General features: G+C 40.7%; 1 protein-coding gene across 8 annotated transcripts in view; it reads left to right on the top strand.

The window, feature by feature from the left end:
• Positions 1–20,790, top strand: part of Pxk (PX domain containing serine/threonine kinase like) — a 75,631-nt gene that overhangs the window by 18,438 nt on the left and 36,403 nt on the right. For all 8 annotated transcript variants that reach the window (XM_046452985.2, XM_046452984.2, XM_058582102.1 and 5 more), the window contains exons 2-4: positions 9,175–9,225; positions 11,516–11,563; positions 18,826–19,012. In XM_046452985.2, coding sequence (XP_046308941.1) covers positions 9,175–9,225; positions 11,516–11,563; positions 18,826–19,012 — 286 coding nt within the window. The remainder of the gene's footprint in view (positions 1–9,174; positions 9,226–11,515; positions 11,564–18,825; positions 19,013–20,790) is intronic.

Raw genomic sequence — 20,790 nt, 5'->3', positions numbered from 1 at the left:
TGTGGGAGCCACCACTATGGGGTCAAGTATGAGAAGCTCAGGTTAGGTGCATAGTGTACCCAAGAAGAGCAGAGTTGAGCCCTAGTGGGAGTCAGGGAGGGAAGGAAGTGAGTGGGGAGGAGTCCGGTGAGATGTGGCGAGTGCTTGGTTCATTGGTTTCCTTCCTTCTGTGCAAGGGTTTTTATTTTCATAGTGTGGAGCTGCTTCCGATTTTGAAAGGTTTGAAAACAGTTGTTCTTACCCCAGCTGCACATCAGAATCACCTGGGGAACTTCTAAACCTATTAATACCTGTGCCCTACCCCAGACAAATTAAACTTGCATCTTTGGGAGTCAGGGCCCAAGCGTAGGGAATTTTTGTGTGTGTGTGTGTGTGTGTGTGTATGTATGTGTGTGGTCTGGGTTCCGTAGAATGCAGCCGGTTTTGAGATGTCCTGCTTAGGTAGAGGTGGGTACAACGAGAATTATCTGTAAAACATCTCAGAACAGCCATACCATGTATTTCTGTATTTTGAGTCTTGGGCTAAATCTGATAGCTGTGCTGAAAGGGAAGAGAGAATTATGAGATTTAGGCTGATTTGTAGGTTTACATAAGTGTTGGAACTAGCTTCTCTAACACCTTTCTTTCCAAGTGGTTGTGTGAGGGTCAGTGGTAGAGCCTTGCCTAACATGTGTGAGGCCCTGGGTTTGATCCCCAGCAACACACACACACACACACACACACACAGGGATCTGTGTTTGTAACTTCACTAAAGTTTTCCAAAAATCTCATCAAACCAAGGCATCTTTGAGCAACTAGACAGTGAAATCCCCATTTGGAAGCTCAGGAAACACAAAATGCTCATGGGGATACTTACTTGGAAAATGGCCTGTATTGGAAGCATTTATCATCAGCTGTGGAAATGATGCCCCCACTCCTGCACCCTCAGGTTGGTCAATAGGTTGGCATCATCAGAGGTGAACCAGCCAAATGCCATGCACTAGTGTGGACCCCTGTCTTTTAGGGCTGCAGAAAGAGACTGGCCTCACAGCTGCCTAGGTCAGTGGGGGGTCACCAGCCTTGTTTGGAAAGTTGGAGGGACTTGGGAGTCAGCAGGACTTGGATTCCAGTTCCCAATCCGCTGCTTTTCAGCTGTGCAACATTGGGCAGCTCACTATATCTTGCTGAGCAGAGATCTGCCCACTTGGGTGGCTGCTGAGAAGGATTGAATAAGGAGCGGAAGGATTGAATAAGAAGCTTTTGGTTAGATGCTTAGCAAAGTTCTTAGCGTGTGGTTAGTGCTCCTTTGACATTAATCCTCCCTTCTCTTTCTTCCTCTAAGTCAGAAATCACATGGTACTAGTGCAGGTCCAATTTGAAAAACTTCAGCACCAAACCACAATGACTTGTCAAAAGACCCACATGCTCAGGCCTCCCTGGCATGCCAAGATCAAGGATGTGGTGTCAGAGGAGCCAGAGGGAGAGGGCCCTTTGGGGAAGTGACAGCATGGGGCAGAGTTGGTGGTGGTGACGCCTAGATACCTCTGACTCAGGGCTGCCCTGCGGGGCTGACAGCTCCCCTTTCCTGTGTCTTGGTCCCTGGTGGTTTAAGTCCTCTTGTACACACATCTTAGGTTCTGTTCCACATCAAAGAGGGCCGGAAGGATGGGCAGGTTCACTGGAGGATTCTGGGCTGCTGACTCCAGTTTGGGACATGGAGGCCTGATTTCAAAGACTAGGTTTTACTGGTCTCCAGTTTTCCTCAGAGTTGTCTCTGCTTGCAAGCAGTAGACAGTCATGCTGTTTTCTTTCAGCAGAAATTTGAGATGAAAGTATTTCCTTTTGGCCAGTATGGACAGTGGTATCAAGCAATCTTAAAAAATCAAATGTTTTTATTATTAGGGACCAACTTGCCCTTTGAAGTGGAATAAAAATATATCTGAGTAGCCGAGCACAGTGGTACATGCCTGTAATCCCAGCAGCTTGGGAGACAGAGGCAGGAGGATCCCAGGTTTTAAGCCAGTTTTATCAATTTAGCCATGCCTTAACCAACTCTGCAGGACCCTGTCTTTAAATAAAATATAAAATAGGGCTGCAGATATGGCTCAGTGGTCAAATGCCCCTTGTTCCTATCCCCAGTACCAAAAAGAAAAAAAAAAAAAAATACACCACCAGTAGCCAAGTGCATTCCACAGGTAGATATGAATGTGCTATAGATGGTATTGCCTGTGGACTGTGGAACAAGGGCAGCTGATGACAGAAGTGACTCCTAACCTCATCCTGTGGCCTAGGCCTCTGTAGACTGAGGTGAACTGGTATTTTGGACCTTGGCACTTTGACATTTGGGGTCAGTTCTTTGTTATGGTGGCTGTCCTATTTGTATAATAGCATTCTTGGCCTCAGCTTATATTCCCTTCCCCTACCATGATAATCAAAAACTTCTCCAGACACCAGGTGTGGTGGTGAGCACATCTGTAATCCCAGTGACTTGGGAGACTGAGGCAGGAGGATTACAAGTTGGAGACCAGCCTCAGCAATTTAGAAAGGCCCTAAGCAACTTTGTGAGACCCTGTCTCAAAATAAGAAATAAAAAGGCCTGGGGATATGGCTCAGTGGTTAAGCACCCCTAGTTTCAACCCTCAATACAAAAAAAAAAAAAAAAAAGAGTCTTTAAATGTCACCTAGGAGCAGAATCACCCTTTTTTTTTTTACCACCCTTCCCCTACTCCCTTTTTTTTTGAGGACACTGACTTAAACATATTTTGAGTCTCTTGGCAGAAACAGTAACTAGAATGTCATTTTGGGACGTCACAGCATGACATAAGGACCCAAGCACTGTTTGTAGCTACGGCTTCCCTTCTGCCAGATACTGCCCCAATCATTATTGGGGGCTATTTTGCAGCCAAGTTTATATTTTTAAAAAACCTCAACTACATGTGTGGAGAGGGAAGGAGCGGCCTGCAGTGCCTTTCTGGATAGACTACACATTTCTTGATGAGAGTTCTATCCCCAGCATGAACCAAGCTCAGACTGTGAACATGAGAGTCCTTTATTCACGTTCACAGGTGGTAACAACATCTTATAAAACACATGTCCAAACTTTGAACTGAAAAGTAAGTAAGGCAGGCCAGCAATGCCTAGCCAACACCTACCAACTGCCCAACACTGAGCTGGAATTTTAAAAATTCACATATTCCTCTGATAAATGAAGCAATGGATGCTCAAACTAATTTTTTTTTTATTGGTTGTTCAAAACATTACAAAGCTCATGATATATCATCTTTCATACATTTGACTCAGTTGGGTTATGCTCAAACTAATTTTTGAGATTTAATATTTCCCCTTTTCCTTCCTTCCTCCCTCCTTCCCCCCTCCCCCATCCTTCCTTCCTTTCATTCCCTCCTTCCATTATCCCCTCCCTCCTCCTCTCTTTCCTTCCCTCCCTCTCCTTTTCTTTTTTTCTTTTTTCCTTTCTTCCTTGAGATCAAACCCAGAGGCACTCAACCACTGAGCCACATCCTCAGCCCCTTTTATTTTTTATTTATTACTTTGAGACAGGGTCTTGCTAAGTTGCTTAGGGCCTCACTAAGTAGCTAGAAGCTAGCTTTGAACTTGTCATCCTCCTGCTTCAGACTCATGAGCAGCTGGGATTATAGGCATGTGCCACCCCAACCATCTCCCCCCCTACTTTAGACATCAAAAGAAAAATCTATGTGTATTGTTAGGAATTACTCAATTAAATGTGCTAATTTAGATCTCTACTTATTAGAAATATAAAAGGTCAGAAAATTTGGCAGTGTAACAGCCCAGAGCAGAGAACAGTTCAAAGCCAAAGGACTGATTTCCCAGTGAAGACTGTCAGATATTTTTAGCATTTTGTTTTTATATATTCAGAATTAATTGCATTAGTGTGTTGCTTAAGAAATTTGCCATACTACACAAATCAGTTTTGAAATAATTATTTTATAACCCCATATGAAACCCACTAAGTGTGGCACCAGGTACACAGTTGTTGTTTCACTCATAATAATTGAGTGAATCTTGTTGAATATACCTTTTTTTTTTTTTTTTTTTTTTGGTACCAGGGATTGAACCTAGCAGCACTTAACTACTAGGCCACATCCCCAACCCTTCTTATTTTTTATTTAGAGACAGGGTCTCACTAAATTGCTTAAGGCCTCATTAAGTTGCTGAGGCTGACTTTTTGACTCGAAGTCCTCCTGCTTCTGCCTCCCAAGTCACTGGGATTGCCACTGCACCTGGCTATACTGTCCTTCACACATAGGCAGAAGTTTCTGCTTCTGTGGACTTTATCAGCCTTTGCTGATAGAATGGAAATGAATGGTAGTGTAATAAGGTCAGTTCTAAAATCCAGTTGCCAGGTTAACAATGCTTCTTTGGCTTTATTTTCTAAATAATCTACTTAAGTCAGTGAGATTAATTCAGTAGAAAAGATTTGTGGAGTACTGTATTGAACATTTGTTGAGTAGTGACTAAGTAATGCCTAATTCATTCCACCCAAAATTAGTATAACAGTTCTGAGCATTTGAAGACAAAAAATGTTAACATTCTTTATATGATTTAATCCATACCTTGTGAAATCCTTGTTTGTCTCTGTAGGAGGTTGTACTGAGTCTGGGTTTCTTTCTTATTTATTAATAAGAATTACCTGGGGAGGCTATTAAAACTTCTAATACCTAGGTTGTGTGTGTGTGTGTGTGTGTGTGTGTGTTTCCTAGAGATTCTGATCTAACAGATTTGATGCAGGCCTGGGAATATATTCAAATACACCACCTTGCCTGGTGATTTTTATGATTGGGCAGGTTTGAGGGTCAGGAGATTTGTTTTCTTTGGGAAATGGCCTTGATGCATATCTATTATACCTTTTTACTTGTTAATCATAGTCTTTCATAGCTGACTGGATATGAAATGCATACTTTGAACACTAAAAATCATAGTCTTCTGACTAATAGACATCTAGTTTTGAATGTCTGCATTTTGCTTAGTTTTAAATTAAACTTTATACTTGAGATAATTATAGATTCATGTGCAGCTATAAGAAATAATGCAGTGTGATCCATATACCCATATACTTCAATTTCCCCCAATTATAGCATCTTCCAAAAACTATAGTATGACACGCAATCACGATATTGACCTCGATGCAAAATAGAGAACATTGCCATCCCTCATTTGGTCCTTCTACAGACACATCCACTTCCCTCACCCACCTAGCCCCTATCCTCGCCTTAACTCTTAGCAACCACTACTCTGTTCTTCATCTCTATAATTTTGTGATTTCAAGAAAATGATATAAATTGAATCATTCAGAATATAACATTATGGGATTAGCTTTCTTCACTCAGCATAATTCTCTGGAGAGTCATCCAAGTTGTGTGTATCAATATTTCATTCATGTTTGTGTGTAGTATTCCATGGTATGGATATAGCAGAATTTAACCACCCATTGAGAAAGGTCTGTCTGTTTCTCCTTGGGCACTATCAGTAGTCAAACTACTATGAATATAGATATATAATGGATATTCATATACTTACTTTTTTGGGGAGGAGGGTACCAGGAATTGAACCCAGAGATACTTAACCATTGAGCCCCAACCCCAGTAATTTTTATTTTTTATTTAAAGACAGGGTCTCACTGAATTGCTTAGGGTCTCACTAAATTTCTAAGACTGGCCTTGATCTCAAAATCCTCCTTCCTCATCCTCCCTAGCCACCGGGATTGCAGGCGTGCCACTATACCCAGCATATACTTACTTATTGATGCAAAGGACTTTTGTACCTTGAGGCCTTGTTAAAATTAATTATTAATTTAAGGAAGTTTTTTGTAGATTCCTTGAGATTTTCTACATAGATTATCATGCCACCTGCAAATAGAACCTGTTTATTTCTTCCATTTGATCCATATACTTTTTGGAACTGTGTTGAATGAGAACAGTGAGCACAGACATCTTGCCTTGTTCCTATCTTAGTGGGAAATGTTGTCTTTCACCATCCAGTGTGTTATCTCTAGGAGATTTGTAGAAGCTTTTTATCAGATTGACAAAGTTATCCTCTATTCCTATTTTTCTGAAAGTTTTTATCATGAAAGGGTGCTGAATTTTGTCAAACAGTTTTTCTGTATCTTTCTTTTTCTTTTTTGGTACCAGGGATTGAACCCAGGGGTGTTTAATCCTTGAACCACATCCTCAGCCCTTTTTTATTTTTCATTTTGAGACAGGGTCTCTCTGAATTGCTTAGGGCCTTGCTAAATTGCTGAGGCTGACCTCCAACTTGCAACCCTCCTGCTTCAGCCTCCAAAGTTGCTGGGATTATAGGCATGTGCCACCATGCCCAGCTTCTGCATCATCTTATTAGTTATAAAGATAGCAAATTTATCCACTTCATATTGGGTGAGTCCTTAGTGGTTTCGAGGAAGTGGTCTGTTTCATCTAAGTTGTGATTTTTTTTCTTCAGCTCATTATGGCAGATTTTATTGATTGATTTTTGAATAATGAATCAGCTTTATATCCCTGGAATAAGCTCGTATAATATATGTATGTCTGTCTATATGTACACATATATTTTCTTTACATGCTAGGCAAGTGCTCTACCATTGAGCTACTTCCTCAAACCTCTTTTTACATATCGTTAAGTTCTATTTGCTAATATTTTGATAAGACCAGGCATGGTGGCACATATCTGTAATCCCAGCAGCTCAGGAGGCTGAGACAGGAGTATCATGAGTTCAGTATGAGCCTCAGCAAGGGCAAGGCTCTAAGCAATTCAGTGAGACTCTGTCTCTAAACAAAAAATACAAAATAGGGCTGGGGATGTGGCTCCGTGGTAAAGTGCTCCTGAGTTCAATCTCGGGTACAAAAAAAAAAAAAAAAAAAATTGGTAAGGATTTTTGAGCCTATGTTCATGAATGATATTGGTCTATAGTTCTTTTTTGTAGCATCTTTAGTTTGAGGTAGGGTAATACTAGCTTCATCAAATAAATTGGGAACTACTTCTTCCACATCTGTTTTCCAGAAGCATTTGTGTAGAATGGGTGTGAATTTTTAAACATTTGCAGAATTCTCCCATGAAAGCTTCAAGCCGAGATAATTCTTTGGGTGGAGTTTTTACATTATGAGTTCAACTTTCTTATTAGTTATAAAGATAGCAAATTTATCCACTTCATATTGGGTGAGTTGTGGTTCTTAGTGGTTTCGAGGAAGTAGTCTGTTTCATCTAAGTGGTCGAATTTCGGTGGGTAGATGTGTTCATGTCACCCTCTGATCCTTGCAGAGTCTGGAGTCTGAGTGACAGCCTGTTTCATTCCTGATGTCTGTCATTTGTGTCTTACCTCTTTCTTTCCTGTCAGCTTTATTAGAAGTTTGTCAAGTTTTTGGTTTTGTCAAAGAATTGGTTTTTCATTTCACTGGTTTTCTCTTTTCAAATTTCATTGATTTCTGCTTTTATCTGTATTTTATTTTCTTCCTTTTCCTTGCTTCGAGTTGATTATGATCCTTTTTTAGGCTCTTGGGGCAGAGCTTGGAGTATTGATTTGATACTTTTTCTCTTTTCTTACAAAAGCATTTAGTGCTTAAATTTTCCTTTCAGCACTACTTGAGCTGGGTCTCCTAAATTTTGCTCTGTTGTTGTAGCAGAGGAAAAGTTTCTTCAGCTCTCCTAGAGTTCCTGACTATGTCTGAAGAAACTGACAAATCAAATTAATAGGAAAACATAACAAATTTGTTTAATCATTTTACATGACACTGGAGCCTTCGGAAAAATGAAGACTCAAAGTCTCAAGGAAAACTCTTCCCCTACCCTCAACACTAGGACAGGGGATAGAACCAGATGCTCTATCACTGAGCTACATCCCCACCCCTTTTTAAAAATTTTGAGATAGAGTCTCTTTAAGTCTTTGAGGCTGGCCTCAAACTTGCAATCTCTTGCCTCAGCCTCCTACATGCATGGGCCATTGTGCCTATCAGAACTATTTTTATGATTAGGTTCAATGAAGAATGAATAGCCATTTAGGCATGTGATTGGACATATATGTTCTATAGTAAAAGATTAAATGGGAAAGCCCTGCGAGGCTTAGTTCAGATCCTTCTTAGCCTTTCTCTGTGGCATTCCTCCCTCCCAGGTCAAGAGCTGAACCCTTCTGACATGAGGATCTTGTGAGCTATTATTAGACAAGGTAGATCAAAGAATTTCTTTACAGCCACACAAACATTTAGGGGAAGGGTGGTGTAATATTTTTAGGTTTTATAACTGGCTTTTGGAGGAGAGGGGCTCTAGTTTCTGTGGCCTCCTCTCGGGGAGGAAAAGGGCAGGAGACAGATTTTGCTTCTGGTCATTTCCCTCAGTTCAAAGTATTTAATAGAGCAAGGCACCATAATTTGGGGTGTCTTGTTCTGAGCCCAAACATTGTGTTATTTTTCTGTTCAGTGGTTTTTTTTTGTTTGTTTGTTTTTCTCTTGAGATTTCATCTTTGACCCCTGGATTATTTAGAAGTATGTGATTTAGTTTTAAACTGTTTGGAGATTTTTCCTTATCTTTGTTATTGGTTAAGCTTGGTGAGGTTTTTCTTTTTTTTTAAGGCTCAGGATGTGGTCTGTATTGGATATGCTGCATGGTCACTTGAAAGAAAAGAATGTGTATTCTTCTGTTATTGGATGGAGTGTACTACAAATGCTAATTAAATCCAGTTGGTTGACCGTATTCTTAGGTTTTTCTATATCTTAACTGGTTTTCTGTTTAGTTATTCCTGCCACATCCCTACCATTTTTTATATTTTATTTAGAGACAAGGTCTCACTAAGTTGCTTAGGGCCTCCTTAAGTCACTGAGGCTGGCTTTGAACTTTCAGTCCTCTTGCCTCAGCCTCCTGAGCTACTGGGATTATAGGCGTGCCCTTCTGCACTTGGCTCGCTCTCTTTTTCAGTGCTTGGTGTTGAACCTTGGGACTTGCCCATGCTAGGCCAGCTCTGTACCACTCAACTACATCTCCTGTCCAATAAGCGGAAAGATTGTGAACATTATGGTGATGCTCACAAAGTTTCAGATTTTGGATATTAGATTTGCAGGCAATAGCTCATCTTGTTGTTTTCTTTGCTCTGAAGTCTACTTTATTTGACATTTTTACTTGTTTCTGATTCTATGGTTTTATAACTGAGGCTCTTCCTCTCTCCCCCATCTTTAGGAATATATCATTCGGGTGCAAAGAGGAATTTCTGCAGAAAACAGCTGGCAGGTAAGCACTTTTTATCAACTAGAAATATGTTTGAACTTGTCACCAAAACCCTGACTTAGGCCATCTAAAAACTAGAAAAGGGGCTGGGGATGTGGCTCAAGCGGTAGCGCGCTTGCCTGGCATGCGTGTGGCCCGGGTTCGATCCTCAGCACCACCATACAAACAAAGATGTTGTGTCCGCCGAAAACTAAAAAATAAATATTAAAAAAATTAAAAAATAAAAACTAGAAAAGCAGAACATTTATAAATATAAATCATATTCTTTTAGCTATAAGCTGTTAGCTTTCCTTCATTTAAATGTTTTTTCTTTATTGCTACTTATTAATTATACAGAATAGTGAGTTTCATGGTGGAATATTCAGATATGCATATAAATAAGTACTTCCCCCTTATTCTCCCATCCTGTCTCCTAGGTACCCTTCCTCTACCCTAATGGAAACCTTTGACTTTAAAATAAGTATTATAAAAAGTTTTTCTGTTCCCAGTTGTTTGGTTATATTATATACAGTGTTGCCAGAAAGAGTATCTAGGAATTTGTTTTCTGGCTCAAACCAGAACAAGCAGGACCCCTACAGCCATGATTCAGGTGGGTGGGGTTAGAGGGAGTTTAGTTCACAGAAAGGGGAGTCAGTGTCCTGACTATTGTACAGTCAGGTCACTGCATTTTATGGATGGCCAAGTCCACTCCTGGGCCACTCCTAGTGCTAGCTCCCCCACTGTCCCTAAGGGAGGGTCTTCTTGGAGCCCCTAGCTCTACCGTCCCCAATGGTGGCTTCAGAAAGAAAACATTTCCTAGACAGATCTAGAAGTCTTTCCCATTCCAGTTGACTTGTCGTTCTGAATGGGGCCATTTCTTTCCTGTTTGCTTCTGTCTTGGTTTTGCAGTGTTGGGGTTTGGACACACCAGGCAATTGCTCTACCTCTGAGCTATGTCCCCAGCCTCTGTTGTTTTAATAGTTATATGTACCATTCCACCTCTTTCCAAAAATGTAAACTTGTCCTTCAGAGCTCAGCTTGAACTTGATCTTCCACCATATGCAGTTACTTACTTTCTTTCTTTCTTTTTTTTAATACCTTTATTTTATTTTTATGGGTGCTAAGGATTGAACCCAGCACCTTGCATGTGCTAAGCAAGCGCTCTGCCACTAGCCACAACCCCAGGCCCCCTCATGCAGTTTCTTGTCTCCTCCCATGCAGTCTGACCACAGTGGCCACACTCAAATCTTTCCTTTGCCTAGAATTTTAAATTGCTGTTTCTTTAAATAATTATTTCATTTAACATCTATTGAGCATATTAAGGGTTCAGGACTGCTTCAAGTGCAAATGCCTTAATATTCACTTAATCCTTTAAAACCAGTCCTGTGTAGTAGAATTACCCCTTTTTTACGTTTGAGAGCTTAAGTAACTTGTCCAAGGTCACACTTAGATGTTTGGCAGAATAGGTTTGAATTTTGCATAATCTCTGGGGGCAGCCACTGTACAATTTTTGATTTTTTGCTCTTATCAGAGATGGCCTTAAATTTAACTTTTTCATGTGGATGTAGCAAGCAGTACCAACAGCAAGGTCCTACCAGAAAAATCATGCGGGGAAGCAGTTTTCTAGATCCAAAGCATTAGCAGCCTGGGAGAGCTGGGCGAAAATGGACTCTTAGGCCCACTCTACACCTACTGAATTAGATTATTCCTGAGAGAGGTTCTGGCTTTCCCAGGCAATTCTTCTGTATACCAACATTTGACAACCCCAATAAAGGCTGAGAGTGGATCTATTCAAAAGCGAAATAATCCCTTACCAAGAACCTTGGAATGACTAGTGGCATCAGTACAACTAAGAAAGAATGTAGACAATGAAAGGTGGACTGTCTGCCAAGAGGGAAAGCCCGAGAAATCAGGTGAGATGTGGCAGTCTTTCCTGCAGGTGTAATCCAGTCTCCAGAGTGATAGGCTATCTCCTTGGGAGTTTGATCCAGGGGAAGGATAATATGGCCTCAGAACTGTACCCTTCGTTTTGAGACTAAGCTTAGTAAAACTTCATTTATTTACTAATTTTGAAAATCATTAATTCATGTACTTGTTAATGTCTTGTAAGTTTGCCTGGCATTAACCAGTTTCCCATAGCCCAGCCAACTCAGGGCTTGTTTTCTGAGCCTGTCAAATAAAACAGAGGAAGCCCAGGAGGTCCTCCTCCTCTTAGCATAAGGGCCTCAGCACTGGAATGCCAGTAAATAGTTCATAAGGCAATGGAAAGAGATGTCTTTGCAGAATCAAAACACTGTTGTCTTGTCTCTTACAGATTGTTAGAAGATACAGTGACTTTGATTTACTGAACAACAGCTTGCAGGTAAGTGTTTTGAAACTCTAGTGACACACATTGCTTGGGGTATCTTAGAAACTGGTAGGAAATGGTGTGTTTGTCAGCTTCCCATCATTATAACAAAATACCTGAGATAATCAGTTATAAAGAGGAAAGGTTTATGGTAGCTCTCAGTTTGGGGGATTTCAGTCCATAATCAGTTGGCCCTATTGCTTTGGCCTGCCTTACTGCCGGGAGACAAGAGAAAACATGACAGGGGGGCAGGGTCTCATACTCCCCTTCAAGAGCCTATCCCTAGTGACCTCTCAACTAGGCCCCACCTCTTAAAGGTTTTACCACCTCTCAGCAGTGCCACCCTGGGGACAAGCCTTTAACACATAGACCTTTGGGGGACATTCACAATCCAAACTACAGCAAACAGCAATATCAGGAACAAGAAATTAACAAATTTTCCTGACAAAGGAAATCAATTCATACTTTAAAGAGATGACGTGTGGCTCTAAAAATAAACTTTTGAGAAGGGACTTGTGATTTATAATTAATAGTCCCCTCGAAAGTGAGTCTCTTTGTGCCAGACCATATCCTTAATACAGCATAGGTGCTGATGTAGCATCCCCATTTCACAGATCAGGACTGGTTATTTGAGCTGGGACCCTCAAAGTCTCCCCTGGACTGGGCTGTATAGTTAGCCTCCCAGATCAACACCTTAGCCTCCCAGATTAACACCAGAGACAGCCTTTTTCAGTTTAACTTTTTTCTCTTAAATATGTATTTCTAAATCTCTCTGACGTGGATATTCTAACCTGGTGGCCATAATGGAAAAAAGGATAAGCTGCAAAGTCTCGGTCTGCAAACAGCCAGTGCCTGTAGTGGTTGCAGGCAGGGTCCTGCAGGGGCTTGAGCACCATTAGAAGCACTAGCTGTGTCATCCCGGGCAGGGTGGTCTTTAAGCATGGTGGGTTACTGGAGACCACGGGGCCTGTGTCATTCCTCAGATTGGAGTGGTAACACAAGCCACTCTATCTTGAACCAGAGAGCACGGTCTGGCCAACTCAGCTGGGAGGCAAAGGGCTGCTATGTTCATGGGCGAGCTGGCCATCAGCCTGTTTCCTGAGTGACCGCTGATGCCGTTCTCAAAGGTCAGGAGAATGGCTGGCTGGCTGGCAGGGAGGGACCGTGGTGCTTCTCTCCTTCCAAAGGCCACCTTTTATTGATTAGACTTCAGAAAATAGCATTTTAAGAGCCCGAACTTTACCGTTATTTACAACACTTACTGCCGAAAGCAGAAGTGCCTTATTTTCCTTCTGGTAGAATTGGCCCAGCTATCTGCAAACCTGTGAGCAACTGCCATATTTGTCATACATTTGACACATGTTGTCCTTTTTTCCGGGGGTTGGGGGTGCTGGGGATCAAACCAGCAGCTTGGGCACACTGGGCAAGCTTTCTATCGCAGAGCCATATCCCCAGTCCCTGTCTTTTTTTTAATTTTAATTTTAGTATGGCTAATTTAAATCTCTTGATAGAATATTGGCAGAGATTGAATTCTCCTCATTGATGGGCTTAATTGGTTTCATTTGTGGATTTTAATAGCGTATTCTTTGTGCTTAGATAAAAGCTAGGCCTGTGGTGACTTTGCAGATAAGCCACCAAGGTGCAGTTGATTCCAGGGGCAGATTTTCCCATCAAGTTCCCCCCCTGCAGCCATACAGTAATGTGAGCATCTTGGGAGTTAACCCTGGTCCTACCACGTGCTTCCATCTTTATTCACAAATGAATCTTTGCCCAGTATTGAATGATCTTTATACAGCGTCTTTTTGTCACAGCTGAGTAAAGATTATGGAGAAATATTTCCAAAAATTGAAACTGACTCCACCTAGCCTCTGAGAACAGGGGTGGTGGGGAGGATTTTTAGGTCTTATTTCTCTTACTTTGGGGATATAAGTTTGAATCTCCATGATATTCAATTGTGGCCTTTTTAATGGAGCAGAATTTTATTTTTGTTTCAGTGTAATTTTTTCTTTTAAAATGGGCACTTTCAATGTGCATCTTATTTCAAATGCAAATACCCACATGTATTGATGTTGGCTTGTGTGGCGAAGAACACAGCCAGACAGCCTTTCAGTGGGAGGTTTTTCTTGATCCAAGTAAACAAACAGAAGAAAGAACATACAGCTTCTTGGCAACACAATAATTTCAAAACAAACTCCATAAAACAGACCAAAAAGACACCAGAACCGCACGATGAAACTGTGACCAGGATTTTCAGTGTCCAATTACTCATTCAACAGACAAATGAGTTTCTGCTGAAAAAAGAGAAATATAATCTGGTGGAGTGGTGTCTGAATCCAACAGGAACATACCTCGGTGAAACTAACAAAGTAGAATTATACGTGCCACACAATATGGTTACATGAAAAGTCAAGAAAAGAAGATTGGAAGGAATATGCCAATGGTGACCCCCAAGTGGTGGGATTATGCGTTATGTTATTTATACTTTTCCTTATAAATAAGCTCCTGTGAGCTGTAATAAGGAGAAAAATAGAAAAAGTCTGCATTTTCCAAAAATTCTGTAAGTGAACATATTTTGTGGTAACAATGAAGATGAATCATTTTATCTTAAATAAATGCAAATAAACATCAAATCAGCAACCATCTAAGGAAATAGCATAAAACAAAGACAAAGGAGCAGGTGGTTGAGATGATGGGAACCGGCAAAGAGGGAAGGAACACAAACTTTGTCCCTTAGAATTGAGGAGGAACCCAGACTGCCCCTTACTAACATTGAGAAGACCTCTGTCTGTCATTTCTTCTCTTAGCTCCTTTTTTTTTTTTTTTTGGTCTTATTTTGGTACTGGGAATTGAACTCAGGGGTGCTTAATCACTGAGCCACATCCCCAACCCTTTTTTTTTATATTTTATTTAGAGACAGGGTCTCACTGAGTTGCAAGTGCCTCACTAAGTTGCTGAGGCTGGCTTTGAACTTGCTATCTTCCTGTCCCAGCCTCCTGAGTCACTGGAATTACAGGCATGGGCCACCATGCCCAGCTCCTCTTAGCCTCTTTTTCTCCATCTGAAAAGGGTTGAACCTGGTGATTTCCAAGGTCTCACATAACACCAGTGTTTTGTGATTTGAATATTCCTGCCCATCATTGACCTTGGAGAGACTTACTGTGCACTGGGAGGAAATTGGGACAAATTAAGGGTCCACTGAGAGCTTAGAACTTCCTAGAATACTAACTAGATGATTGAAGGTAGTCGGCAGGTCATTAAGAACTGATGATAGAAGTGAGAGAGATGAACGATTAATGTTGGATGTTTTGTTTTCATCCAGATCCAAGCTAGTTTTCTTGACACTGTGGTATAGTTTGTTGTGTCATTTAGAGGCCTCACTAGGCATCGGTCAGATTGTGGGCTCCGGGCCCCACCTCGGGCTGTCACTGTGAATGGAACTCGGGACTTATCTCTGGGCTTTGCTGTTCTCCTTTCTTTCTGAAAGGAACTCAGGGCAATTCAGAGGGCTAGTTAAAGGGGAAGGTAGTGAAAGAGAGGTGCTGAGGCCCTGTGAGGTGTCTAGGAAATCTGGGCTCCATGACTTTATCACTGTCTGTGCTAGTGTTATTTCCCCTCCCTTCTAGTCATTGGCATTCTAGATTTTATATTCTGTGATTGGGAAGCATTCTAGAAAGTCTAAGAGAAAGCTGTAAGAGAAAATAAATGTCTCTTGAATGTTAATCTTCTATAAAAGGCAGTATTTTATCTTTTTTCTGGTACTGGAGATAGAACCCAGGGGCACTTCATCACTGCACTACTCCCCAGCCCTTTTTGTTTTCATTTTGAGACAGAAACTTGCTAAGTTGCTGAGGCTGGCCTCCAACTTGTGATCCTCCTGCCTCTGCCAAATAGCAGGAATGACAGGCCTATGACACCCTACTGGGCAAAAGGCATTTTAAAATGACACATGTTGCATAGTTTTATACTTCTAGGAATATTAACCTGAGATCTTCACATAGGGCAGAAAAACTACCTCCAGCCTATCTGACATAGTAGGGACACTGTAATTGCAGCTGTTGGCAAAAGAACTCTGATGATTTGGAAAAAGTCATGGGAGGTTTAGGCAGATCAGTACATTTTCCTAGAGTAAAATGAAGCTTAGAAAAATAGACTGGTTGAAGCTTGGAAACCTAACAATTCAAGACAGCTAACAAATGCCTTCTTACATCCCCACCGTAGGTGAAAATATTGGTGTTTGAACCTGATGACATTAGATATATATCCATTCTGGGTGTGGTAGGATGCAGTTGGTGCTGGTATGCGGTGGTGCAGGCCAGTAGGTTAATACTAGTTAATGGTAATTAAAAAAAAAAAAAATCCTTGCTTCCCATATAATCAGTTTGAGAAGCAAAAGGTATTTTCTTGTTATTTAATTGGGAGGAAAAAGTAGTGAATGAGCATTATAAGCATCATAGTAAAGAAATAAAAATTAAGACTGTCACAGGAAATCTGACCGGATGGGCAGCCACCCGCCCCCCCAACTCCCCCCCCCAACCAGGGATTGACCCATAGATGCATAACCACTGAGCCACATCCCTAGCCCTTTATATATATACATATATATATATATATATATATATATATATATATATATATTTTTTTTTTTTTTTTTTTTTTTTTTTTTTAAGAAACAGGGTCTTGCCAAGTTGCTTAGAGTCTCAATAAGTTGCTGAGGCTGACATGGAACTTGTGATCCTCCTGCCTCAGCCTCCTGAGCAGCTGGGATTACAGGCATGCACCATCACTCCCAGATGCAGCCACCTCTTTCTGCCCTCTTGCGCCTTCCTGGGTCTGACTGTGTGATGGAGGAGGAAGCCAGGCCAAGGAGCAGCAGCAGCGGGGAAAGAGGCATAGTTAACACTGAGGATGGGAAGCTCTCAGCCAGGAGGAGTCATTCACTGCTAAAGTGTATCACAGAGAAAAGTGATAAGATTGCTCATTTTAACCTAGAAAACAAGGTAAATAAGAAAAAGAAGTCAGAGGATGGAGACAAAAGCTCAAGGAGAGAGCTTAAGCTGAAGGAATGGACAGAGAGGATGGCGCTCTCTCCACTGAGAAAGGCCACTCTCAGCAGGGACAGACCCCTGGGAGCGTTTGTTGCCACAAAGGGAATTTTGAAGAGATAAGTAGAGAGTTGGAAGAAAAAGAGGTTCGGCAGCTTTTTGTGCTGTATTCTCCAAGTCATTCACTGCAAAAGCTAGCTTAACAGAGATTGGGAAAGTCCACAAATACTCCCATGTCTTCCTCAAGCACATAAAGAAGGCCTGTGTGTTAGTGGTGTGTCCTGGGACTTCTGTGTACTGCAGCTAATAACTGTGTTAGCGAGCAAACAGGATAGACTTTTTCAAGCAAAAATCATAGTTATTTTTCATTGTTTTGCATAATTTTCTTAGCTAAAAGATGATCTCTGAAAGATGAATAAAACTGTGTTTATGTAGTTATCTGAAAAAAAATAATTAACTTGCTCCAAAAGGTAGCTATTGTTAAGCCACCGTGTGAATTCTGCCAGACAATTTTTGTGCCTATATAAACTTATCTGTGGGCTTACACACATGCTCACACACACTCAAAATAAGATTATATCCTGCAATTTCATAGAATAGCTATATAAGAGGAAACATCTGCTACGTTTGGGTTATGTATTACCCTTGGTTAATACTTCATGTCCCTGATGAAAATAAAATGAAGTGATGAGCCTTGGATGTGGGATAGCTGGATGAGGATGCATTTTTATTTAGCTAATAAAGAAGCTGTCATTCAATAAAGGCTAATTGTATGAAAGAGGAAACCAACCTAAAACTGATAGGTTTGTTCTCTGGCAATAAATTGTGCCACGATAGAAAATTCGTTCTAATTTTGCTCTGATGTATTCTCATAATTACGTTGGAGAAATAGGCAATCAGCCAGCCTTTTCATCTCATCCAGTATCAACTTTAGGCTCTTCATCTGGCTGCATCATTATTTGAAAACTGTAGAGTGGCACAGTTGCAGTTAGGCTGGCCCACACGAGTGGTCCAGATGACTTACTTTTCTGAATTCAAGGTGCCCTCCAGACCCTCCATCATTAATGCACACCACGTGGCTCTGATCTAAGCACTCACGTTGAATGCGCCACTCTTTGAAAGTGACTTTGCTCCCCGAATTAAAATGCCAATTTGATACTTTGTTTTTTAAGTTTGAAAAATAGACTCAACATTTTAAATGATCTGGAAAATGATATTAGGTTGAGCACCTGCATTTACTTTTCTTTCCTCACCAAACCACTCTAGACAATAGTCAATTGGTTTTATAAACACACATGTGCACACACACACACACACACACGCACATACCATCTCAAGGACAAATATAATAACAGAGAAGAAAACCACAACAAAATATTTTAGGTCGAAAATCCAATAGCTGAGAGCTCACTCATGAAGCAGATGGGGAAGGCACAATTTTGAGATGGGAAGCAGATAATTTTAAAAGGTCTTAGTTTACATCACAGAACCTCCAAAAGGTTTAGCAATTGTTATGAATATAACTATTATGAATATAATTTACCTAATATAAATATGATAATGATACACTAAAATTATAACCACATATGTACAGATGGGGATTGGATGTGTGTGGAGTAAGGTAAGAATTATGAAAAAGAACAAATTTAATTTTTCCATAATGGGAAAGTACAGAAATTTCCCAAAAATGAGAAGTCAAGACATAGAAGACCGAGCAATATGAGCATTCCCCACTGCCAAAAGATTCGCAGAAAGAATTGAATGTGGCTGTTTCAGGGTAGTGGAGAAGGGATTTCACCTGGTGGCAGAGAGAGTGGGAGACAAAGTACCACAGAACTGCCAGTAATAATTTTAAAAAAATTATTGGTTCTTTGCATTATGTTTATGTATAGCTTTGGTTAAATTTTTTAATTAGTTAATTTATTAACTTATTAATTAATTACTTAATTGTGGTGTAATTGAACCTAGGGCCTCACGCATGTTAGGCAAATACTCTACCATTGAGCTTCATCCCCAGCCCTTTTAAAATTTTAAAGTTACTATACTTCATACAGAATTTTATCAGTTCCAAGATACATAGTTTTTTTCCCCATTTTTATAATACCACTAAAATTAGGATGCATCTTAAAATCTATGTTATCTGAAATTTAATGAACTATGATGGCTTAGGATTCTGATATTGAATCTTACTAGTGGATGACATAAGTATAATACCTTTTTATTTTCTTTTTTAAGATTGCAGGACTAAGTCTACCTCTTCCTCCCAAAAAATTGATTGGCAACATGGATCGTGAATTCATAGCTGAGAGGCAGAAAGGTCTTCAGAACTATCTCAATGTTATCACCACAAATCATATTTTGTCTAATTGTGAACTGGTTAAGAAGTTTCTAGATCCAAACAACTATTCTGCAAACTACACTGGTAAGCCAAGGGATCTGTCCGCTGTGGTCACTCTGGGCACTATACTTAGCACATGGGGGAAGCTCTACTTCTAAACAGGGAAATGTGCACATTTGTAATAAGGTATTATTTATTTACAAAGACTTACTTGATTATAATTTAGATTTATAAGAACTTTATTTACTTGTAAAATGTTTGCATAGAAAAATAGGGAAGAGAAATTGTCATGTCTAATACTCACAATCTTTCTTATCTTTTCTGACAGAACAGAGAGTATATAATCCACAGTGATGTACACAGTAATACAGTAATTTCAATTTCTTTTGGTATTTGGCTCTGTTTTTTTTTTTTTTTTTTTCAGGTACTGGGGGTTGATCCCAGGGATGCTTAGTCACTGAGCCATATACCTAGTCCTGTTTTGTATTTTATTTAGACATAGGGTCTCACTGAGTTTCTTATGGCCTCACCAAATTGCTGAGGTTTACTTTGAACTCCTGATCCTCCTGCCTCAGCCTCCTGAGCCACTGGGATCCCAGGTATATGCCACCACGTGCAGTTTGGCTCTGTTTTTATATTTACAATACATTGTGTATCTGTATTTTCCAGGGATTTATGTTAAACACAGCAATGATTCAGAAGGGTCCTTTATTTTTTTCCATGCTCCTGAGCCCCTCCAGTGCAAAGCATAGAGGGTACCTGAATCAGGATGTTACCAGGGGTCTGAGTTGAATGGCTTCTCTTCCAATACTGATTACACACAAAGCAGTATCAATAGCCCAAGCCTGATGCCAGTGGAAGGAGGAACAAGATATTAAGTACATTCTAGTGTGGACTTAAAGGACCAGTAGAAACCATTGCAGACCTGAACCCATGAGCCAAATTCAACTGATTGATTAAAGCCGAGCCCTGCTTAGAAGCTTTCTGTGTGGAACTCTGGGTATTGTTAATTTCCTTGCTAAAAGAATAGATTTTTGTCAGATTATTGGGTCTTCAAAACATTACTTTAAAAATAATTAGAGGGAGGCACTTTTTATTCCTATTTCAGAGAGGGGGAATTGAGGCTTATTTCTTGGGCACCAAACTCTTCTGTGTAGTGGAATCACTTGGGGGCTTTAAAAAGTTCCAGTGCCCAGGCCGCATGCTTGCCAATAAAATCACAGTCCCTGCGGGTGGGGCTCGTGGTTTATAGAGCTGTCTGAGTGATTCCAGTACCCAGCCTGGTTGGAAAACCACAGCCCTTGAGTCTGGCTACTCAAAGTATGGTTCTCTGGCCACCCTGACTGCATCAGCACCACGCAGGCTTGTCAAAAGTGCAGAATTCAGGCCCCATCCCAGACCTGCTGATTCAGGATCTGCCTTGAACAGGTCCCCGGGTACACCTCGCGCACATTAAAGTGGGAGACATCTAGCTCTAGAAAAGGCTTGCCATCTTCCAGTTGAAGTGCTATACACGGCTAAGGAAAATGCCTTTTCAGAATAACCAAGAGAAGGAAAGTTTATTTCAAACTCACATTTACTATAACTTACAAAATCGTGCGTTGGGTTGTTATAAGGATTCCCTTCTTCTCCCTGCTGTTTTTTGGCATACAGAGGAGAAAAGACATCACAAGCAGGACTGGGGCTCTCAAGACAGCTCCAGTTTTGTCAGAGTAGCATCATTTGCAGCTTTCATTTCTCCACACTGCACCTCGATAGTTCCAGCCATGGTCAGCCGGTCATCTAGATTGGCTCATCAAATCAGCCCCAACTCTGTCCTATGTGTGTTTGTCTGCATCACTTCCTGAGTGTCTGTGGCTCTT

Source organism: Marmota monax, unplaced genomic scaffold (genome assembly GCF_021218885.2).
Source record: "Marmota monax isolate L192 unplaced genomic scaffold, Marmota_monax_Labrador192_F-V1.1 WCK01_AAM20220418_F8-fsc00042, whole genome shotgun sequence".
NCBI classification, from domain to species: Eukaryota; Metazoa; Chordata; class Mammalia; order Rodentia; family Sciuridae; genus Marmota; species Marmota monax.
Note: the sequence above shows the minus strand (reverse complement) of the source record. Positions and strands in the feature narration are given on the sequence as shown.